This window comes from Drosophila erecta, unplaced genomic scaffold (genome assembly GCF_003286155.1).
Source record: "Drosophila erecta strain 14021-0224.00,06,07 unplaced genomic scaffold, DereRS2 tig00000126-arrow-pilon, whole genome shotgun sequence".
NCBI classification, from domain to species: Eukaryota; Metazoa; Arthropoda; class Insecta; order Diptera; family Drosophilidae; genus Drosophila; species Drosophila erecta.
Window position 1 is genome coordinate 10,012,830 of NW_020825209.1, and position 8,915 is coordinate 10,021,744.

General features: G+C 44.1%; 1 protein-coding gene across 1 annotated transcript in view; it reads left to right on the forward strand.

Annotated features, from left to right (window-relative positions):
- Positions 1 to 8,315, forward strand: part of LOC6550627 (netrin-A) — a 43,043-nt gene extending 34,728 nt beyond the window's left edge. The window contains exons 3-7 of the mRNA XM_001978130.3: positions 2,536 to 2,685; positions 2,773 to 2,943; positions 6,778 to 6,843; positions 7,210 to 7,588; positions 7,704 to 8,315. Of these exons, the coding sequence (XP_001978166.2) occupies positions 2,536 to 2,685; positions 2,773 to 2,943; positions 6,778 to 6,843; positions 7,210 to 7,588; positions 7,704 to 7,845 (908 nt within the window). The 3' untranslated portion in view covers positions 7,846 to 8,315. The remainder of the gene's footprint in view (positions 1 to 2,535; positions 2,686 to 2,772; positions 2,944 to 6,777; positions 6,844 to 7,209; positions 7,589 to 7,703) is intronic.
- The last annotated feature ends 600 nt before the right edge of the window (positions 8,316 to 8,915 follow it).

The window sequence follows — 8,915 nt, forward strand, 5'->3', positions numbered from 1 at the left end:
GCCGCATGGAATGACTCGTTTGCATGGACTCTTTGTCCCGAAATTTGGGTCGCACTTCCAGCCAAATGAAGAGGAGATCTCTGGTGAAAGGGCTTCCCTGATTCATCGATGCAACTGTGGACTCAATAATTAAATAGACATGCAAATGGGTCTCGGGGGAGGAGCACACCCGACCCTTCGCAAATGAAGCCACTCGAATGGGGATCCCTCTGTTGGCCTGGCCATAATGAAAATTCATAATCTTTATCACGGCCAATGGACCGTTCGACGAAAGGGGGCATGAAAGCGCAGGGAAACCTACGCGCAAATGGAAAATGAGAAGAAAATCCGGACAGAGCAGCGGCATATGGAATGCACCGGGGATCCGGAGCAGATAGGATCCGGACACGGGAATATATGGTGTATTGTATATGTATGCCAATGCCAATGGCGTGCACTGATATGGGATGTGTAATGAACTCGCTCGCTAGCATGCCCGCGACTTTTTTCTGGCTTGCCTTTTTTAACAATATCCAAGAGCTGAAGGTCCCAAGCCCCACATCCCCACATCCCCGTATACCGTATTCCAGGTCCCATATGTCCATGGTCCGTGGACCATATCCCAATCTGAATCGCAGCACCAATCCCATTCCCACTCCCATTCCCATTCCTATCCAACTGGCCCACACTCTGCTCTTCGCAGATAGCGCGGCGCACACAACTCGCATATTGTTGTCATATTGTTGCCCCCAAAACCCACCGTAAGCGGCACAGTGGTACCGAGCTCATTGTCGCGTCCTGCGAATTTCAAAACCTTCTTTTTGCTTGGCATCTACTGCGAAAAACGAGATACATTCTTATTTATGAGTACAAGTAGTAAATAATATTTTTTTATAGTATATTTTGTATAGTATATAACTTTTTTTGCTTGGGATCTACTGCGAAAATCGAGATACATTCTTGTTTATGAGCACAAGTATAGTATATAATATTTTGTTGTATTGTTTTGTGCACCTTGGCCCCACTGTGCTCGGTCAGCGACTATGAAACGCCCTGCAGGCAACAACAATGGACACACGGAATTGTTGCTTTTGTTGCTGTTGTTGCAAGTTATTATTGTCCGTTGCTGCTGTTGTTGTTATCATCCGGATGTGTCACTGTGTGCATATAAATCGCATTTAATTTATTGTAAATCGGATTAAATTACCAAATGTTGCACGAGCGCACGCAACGAACACGGCATACATATGTACATATCTGTATATGGGATATGGGAAATGAGAGTGGAAGCGAGAGGCTGGGAGTGGGAGAGCAGGACGGAGGCATAACTGTACGCCTAGTTAACCCATTAGTTTCAAGTGTTAAAACCCCGCCCCCACCGCCAAGCACGCTTGTAAACGGTAATGGTGTTGAAAATACAACTAATATTTCATGTAAATTGCTCTGAAGACATTTAAATTCAAGAAATATTTCCTTCTGGCAAACCCTAATGGGTTAAATGCCAAAAGTTGTGTATTCAGAACTTGACACCCACTCTGCCTGCCATCCCCCTTGACAGAGCATTCCCAATGCCATGCACAAGTTAAATCTTTAAATATGCAACAGCTTTTGGCCAAGAGCCTGCGCAAAGACCCATTAAATGTGGCCAAAAGCGGCTTATTAACTAAACAACCCACAAGGGAGCAGGCTCAGCTGAAGAAACAACTGCAAAGTCCTACGTAATAGTCTCAAAGCGACACATATGACACAAGAAGGGGATTTCTTCCCCTTTAAAAATAGGTGAATTGCAAAAGGGACCGTGCAGAGTAAATATTAAATATCTAATGTTTGCAAAGTGCATTTCCTCTGTCCACGATTTCGCAGAAACAAATAATAAGGATGAGGTTAAGCTATATTTATTTAAGGAACAGCTTTAGAGATATCGGAGTGCATTTAAGGTACTTGAGATGGTGCTTAAATGTGGCGGTGGCATCTCGAATAAATTTAATTTTTCCAAACCACTGGCATTGTTCGAGTGCATACTGATTCCAAAAGCAAAAAACGGAAAAGTGGTGGGCTGTCCCATTTGCACTCTCATTTGCAATTAACCGTGTGCGGACGGACAAGAAACGGACAAGCAGCGAATCCGGCGGACAGCCGTTAACTGTTGCCGTGCACTCAATTTGCCGGAGTGCACATACTTGTACATTGTGCATACAAACGGGCGGAATTGTACGGAATACTCGGCAGTAATCGTATCTGTTAATGTACATTTCCACGGCTCATAAACGAATCTGCTGCCGTCAGGATGGGGGCCAAAATCCCGGGTAGCCATTGTGCTGCATGCAGCGGCAATGTGATGATGCAGAAATCAGAACATGAAAGGCTTTAAGTAAAACTCAAGTGGACCCGATTAGCGATTTCGATTTTGATCCGTTTGTCTTTGAAGTGCCGGACCATGTCCATTAAGCTCTCAGCACGCTCTGCACAGAAGTTTATCCACATCTGCACTATATGCTTCAGACATCCCAGCTGCAACGCAATCGCACTATATCGTTTTTCGCCCTTTACTTTCAGCCTGCGAGTGCCACCCGATCGGGTCATCTGGCAAGATCTGCAACAGCACCAGCGGTCAATGTCCCTGCAAGGACGGGGTCACCGGACTGACCTGCAACCGCTGCGCCCGAGGTTACCAGCAGAGTCGCTCCCACATCGCGCCCTGCATAAGTGAGTGCGCCCAATCCAACTAATCCCACTAATCCAACACTATTCAACTGGCTTTCATGCACTTACTACCTTTTCCCACTCCCGCAGAGCAACCACCGCGTATGATCAACATGCTGGACACCCAGAACACCGCTCCCGAGCCGGATGAGCCCGAATCCTCGCCAGGCTCTCCAGGCTCTCCAGGCTCTGCTGGCGATCGCCACGGCGCCTCCGGAATGGCCGCCCAGTCCCAGTACTATCGCACCGAGGGCGGCAGGGGTAAGTAAGTGCCACCTCTCATATCCATATCTATCTGTTGTGTTTTGTGTGCTAACCGACTAACCGCATCCGACGGCTACCCACACTACCCCCTCCCCCCCTGGCATTCGGTGGCGAGTGCTTGCGCCAACTGGCAGTATTGTTTATCAGCGGTTACAGTGGGCGCTAGGTAGAAGGACCAGTATGTAAGCTGTTGGTATGGTTAAGGAAATAGTTAAATGTTACTCGCTATTACAATTAGTTCTGTTGCTTGTCACTTGATGGCTGCCAGCGCAAGATTTCGCCAAAGCGAGGGCCCACTGTCTTGGGAGCGCGTCGAAGGAGGTGCAAGTTTGCCGTGGCGCTTGGCTCGCCTTTGTAATCCTTTAAAATGGGTGAGAAAACACAAATCCGCTAAAGTGCAGTCGGTTGTCGGTCAGGAAAAGTGGAAGCGGAAAAACAAGGAGCGGCACAGGGGGCAGGGGGGCGGGGCCAGGGGCGGGGACGGGGACGGGGACAACGGCACTTAACAGACAACGCAAATGTTTGCACGCAACTTTTAGTTACAGTGGCGAAGAAAGTACAGTGGGCCCCCGGAGAGTTGGAAGAGGACGGGGGACTGGTGAAGTGCAACAAGCATACGAAATGCGCCACGCAGCATAAATCATACTAAGCCCAGTACTAGCCCCCTCTCACTCGCACATGCACGCCCTCTCGCTCTCGCGGCAAAATAAACTTTGCAATAAAACTCCGAGAAAAAACAAAAAGAACAAATCCTAGTGCAGGGTAAAGACCTTTAGATACCCACTATTCTGAACATATAACAATGCTTAAATATAATGAAATTATTATAAAACAGGTTATAATTCAGAGATGTTTTATTCGTTTTAATTTATATAATAATTTATAGATATCGCTACAGAACTCCAATTTAACTCCACTTATTTAACCAGCTACATATCGATAACATTTATTTTAAAAATTGCAATGGTGTCTCAGACCAAGCACAGTGTACCCTGGATACTTAGGACTGCAGGGTATTCAAACAGTGGCCACAACAACAAGGAAGACCCCAAAGAAACGTCACAGAAAGATACAAAACAAAAAGAAAATAGAGCAGAGAACGGAGAACGAGAACGAGAAGTGGGGCAGAAAGTGCAGAATGACAGAGAGCAGGCGAAACTTGGCAAAGCAAATGTATTAAAAAAGTTTTTTATTTAATTTCCCATGAATAAGCTGCAGCAGCACCAAGAAGAGCAGTCGTCGCCCACCTCTCCGTCGCACTGTGACCAGTGCACACAGTACCCACCCAGTACCCAGTGCTGAGTGGCGAGTGGAGAGTGGAGAGTGGCGAGTGGCGAGAAGCGAGTGCTTCTGCCTCCGCCGCTAATTGCTTCCAACTATTTGCTCGAGGCAGTGGACAAAGTCACAGCAGGATAGCCGCACAGTGGGTGGGTTGGGTGGTTCGCAGGAGGACAGGATGCGGCTAAAGATGAGCCGTTTATGCAGCTGCAAGTGGAAACAATGACAAATTGACTGAGCAACTTAAGCAGCCACAGGAAATATAAGCGGCGAGTTAATCATAATAGAGTCACATTGTCACTGCCAAGTGACCAAATGAAAAGGCGAAAGACGAAGAAGAACAGCGACTTAAGACTCAAGCTTTCCCATTCACTATGGCATTTTTTCTGCTTTCACTAGAGCAAGATAACCATTTTTGTATTGGTATTTTCTCAGGAGAAAAATTATATAGTTGGAAAAGAAAAAATCCCAACGTTTCAATTAAGTAACAACATATCAGTTTAGTTGAATATTTTTCAAACCTGCTTCTAAGTATCCCCGAAGCAAAGGCAGTAAGTTCTGCAAATCCATAAGACCCATTCAAATTGCAACAAGATATGCGTTGCTGCCAGACGACTAGGATCAATTTCTGGCTGCAATTGTTGCACACCAAGTTGCCTCCGGCTCGAAGGACCAACTCATCCATCTTGCCAAAAATGCAAATCGAGCTGCAGACGAACGCCGAGTTGAGAGATGAGAGATGAGAGATGAGGACTGCGTTTAAAGAGGCTGCCCCTCTTAAATTTATTTGTCAACGGCAAAGAAAAGCGCAAGTTGGAAAAGTTGTCGGTGGAAAGTTTTCCATTCCCTGTAACCAAGAATTGAGTTAGGCAAATGGACACACACAGACACAGGATCTACGCAAAAAGTTCGTCCTTTGCCATTCATTGGCACAGCGAATGGGGGCGGGCGGCCTGCCACGCCCACGCCCACCGCCGACACTCAGCACGAACATGAATGTTAATTATGAATTTATAATTTGATAATCTTATTAAATTAATTTAAAATTCTGCCCGAGTTTGAGTTAATTTAAAGTTAGTTGCACCCGCAGCGAAAAGCAGCCCACTGTGTGTGCTTACCAAGGGGGTCGTGGGTCAATTTTAATGTTATGTTAATTTGATGACTTGCAAATTTTCGAAAGATTTATGTTTGCTCGCCATTTACATGAACGGCTTTTAAAGTTGGCAAAAGGTTGGTGTTCTCCGATTTCTGCAAATAGTTGCACATACTGGTATGAATCGATTTATCCTCTGCTCTCTGGCTTATTTCATTTGAAGATAATTTGTAATAAAATTTATATGAGCTACTTACACCCCAGATTTTGTACTTGCTACGAATTCTAAGAGATGCGGGCCCACTTGAGCACCCACATATGTACTTGCAACATAGCCGCACTGCCAAAAGAGGGATTCCCGAAAAGTGAGTCAGAAATTTCGCATCTCCCAGCTTTATTTTCGGACATTTTCGTTCGTATGCGGGGCGTGGCTAATGATCTTTAAATGACGGCGATAAATATCGTTTGCTGGCCAAGTGCATCGGGAAAATGCACTTCAATCTGAGGAGCGGGCGCTCTCCATAAATAGCCAAGGCAAATGGCTAGTAAAAGTGCCATTTCAGTTTTCGATTTCAAATTCGATCGATTTGTAAGTCGACCGACTCATTTCATATAAATGTTTATGCCACGAACAGATCGAACGTTTAAATTCAATTGTGTCACGTTTACTTTGACATTGCGATCGGCGTCGAACGAACAACAATGCAAACTGCGATTTGCAGCCAGAGCAGAAGCGAAACAAAAACTTCTTGGCTAATTTTAGTCGCCACAAAAGGCGGCCAAAGGCACGAAGTCTAAGTACACAGAGAGAAATGCGCCTATGTTGGCTGGGACTTGAAGCAATAACGTAATTACCATTAGAATTGCTACAAAATTGATTTTAGAATAGTTAAAAATAGGCATTCATTAGAATTTTTAAAAAATTGATTTAGAATAGTTAAAAATAGGCATGTATAAGGGCATACTATATACTGAAAACGTGATTAATGCAAGAAATTCGGTTTTTTTCTCAGTATTAAAAATAGGCAGTCGGGGGCGGGGCAATCTTAATGTAAAATTGATCGAGCAGCGCTGCTGCCGTCGCTGCTGCCACTGTTTCTGTTTCTGCTAATTGGCATTGGCCATAAAGACATAAATTGTGCAATTAAAGTGTAAACACCAGAGTGGAATGCCCCATCCGAAGGACAATCGGGCCAGGGACGCAGAAGGTGGCGGGCAACTCAGCGTCTTAGGGATAGGCAAGGAACCCCAACTCAAATCCTACCCCCAATTAACCCCTAACACAATATCACTCCGATCCATTTCCATTTCCAACTCGCTCAACCTCATGTCATTTGTGAAATGTGAGCGCGCTGGTTCGCTCTGTGTGGCAAATTCCGAATGGCCGAGGACCTCACAGTGTGAACGGCATATCATTTGCCACTGGCTACTGAAAATTACCCACTTCTTCGCCTTTTCAGAATGCGGCAAATGCAGAGTCAGCACCAAAAGGCTAAACCTAAACAAGTTCTGCAAAAGAGACTACGGTAAGTTTGAAGCCACCAAAAAGTCCGCTAAAAAGTCAAAGAAATCACTCATTTTTTATACCAGTTACTCGTAGAGTAAAGGGTATACTAGATTCGTTTAAAAGTATGTAACACAATTCTCTAAAAATACAAATACAAATTGAGAAATGTATTTTTTTTTAAATTTTTTTTTTGTAATTTTTCTGATGTTGAAGAAATTCAACAATGGACATTGGCTTAAGAACTGTTATTAAGTACGTTTTGTAATGGAAATATATGTATTTCAAATAGTTAGTCGTGAATTTTTGTACATTATGCAAAAAGCCACCCAAGCAATCAATTTATTCCAAATCAATGCAAATCACTGATAAATCCATTCCCGCACAGCAATAATGGCCAAAGTAATTGGCCGCGACACGAGCGGCGAGGCGGCCAGCAGGGAATCGCAACGGCGCGCAATGGATCCCGACGTGGCGGACTACGAAATGGACCAGGTTCAGCCGGGATCGGCTCGATCCCCGATCACGGGGGAGTACGAGTTCCAGGCGGCGGACTATCCCAGTCCCAATCCCAATCCCAGAGGCAGCGCAATGGAGCGCTTCGATCTGCAGATACAGGCCGTCTTCAAGCGCAGCAGGCCAGGCGAAAGCAGCGGCGCGGGGAACGTGTACGGAATGCCGAATACAACCCTAAAACGCGGTCCTATGACCTGGATCATACCGACTAAGAATCTGGAGTGCCGCTGCCCCAAGATCAGAGTAAACAGGTGCAAACTCATGTCCCGATTATATAGCGAAAGATCCCCTTTCTGTGGTCATCGAAACTTCTATAAAAGTAAAGGTGTCTATAAGTTTTCTCATGACAAACCTCTTATTTTGCAGATCCTATTTGATCTTGGGCCGGGACTCGGAGGCGCCACCCGGCTACCTGGGCATCGGACCGCACTCGATCGTAATCGAATGGAAGGAGGACTGGTATCGCCGCATGAAGCGCTTTCAACGGAGAGCGCGTACTTGCGCGTAATCCTCCAGCCTATATAATCCCACTTCCTGCGTGTTGTCTCAATATTCTAGAGATAGGAAATTATTAACAGCAGAAAACAATCAAATCGTGTCATTGTCTCTTTAACAGTTTTTTTTGTTTTTTTTTTTAATGTCAAATTAACCGATTTTGTAGCAGTTAAAATCAAACTAGCTGTACTTAATTTATTTAATTAACTTCAATCGTTACAAAGCAATCGGTAATTGATAACTTGAAATCAAACGCACGAAAGTATCTATACATGTAATCTACGTAATCTATGCATACGACTTGTATTATTCGCTAATTTAGGATTCCTGTCAGCCCAGTTTAAGCATTTGTGAACAATTTACGCACTAGGGCAGTCTCAATAAATCAAATAGAGCGCCAGTAAGCAATAATTTATATGTAAGAAGCACTTTGATGCATGCACGTCTCGCAAAATAGTAATTAATAAATATTGTACAGAGCAGAGCAAAACTTTTGAATTTTAAATTTTTTGGCGGTAATTGGGAAGGCTGCCACACCTGGTTATTGTGGGCGCTGCCATTCGTTAGCTTGCGCTGCCATTTGTTAGCATGCGCTGCCATTTGTAAACTATGCTCCTGGATAACAAATAAGGTGCTCTCCTCGCTAAAAAAGAAAACTTTTTCTTATTATGTTATAATCTGTACGACCAATAGTCATAGATGAATATATTTCGAACTTAGATTTGAATCTAAAGTGGTTGGCGGGCAGCAGCACAAGTGGCATCTCTGCCTATCGGAGTTTACAACGCTGCCACCCGCCTAACCGATAATGCTGCCTATCGATTTCCAAACATATGTTTTTTGTTTTGGTGCCAAATTTTTTTGTATTATAAAAATGATTTTATATTCGAATTTTTTTTAAAACGAAGCGATAGAAGGTTGAAAATAGGTATATATTGATAATGTGTCTATAGTCAGAAAAAGGGTACGTTAAAACGCTGATCAGCTAAATAAAAAAACGTAGTAATTGTTTATTTTCATTTTATCCAAAATCACATCGCAAGAGATCAAGTCTCAAGTCAATTGTAACATAATTAGTCAAAA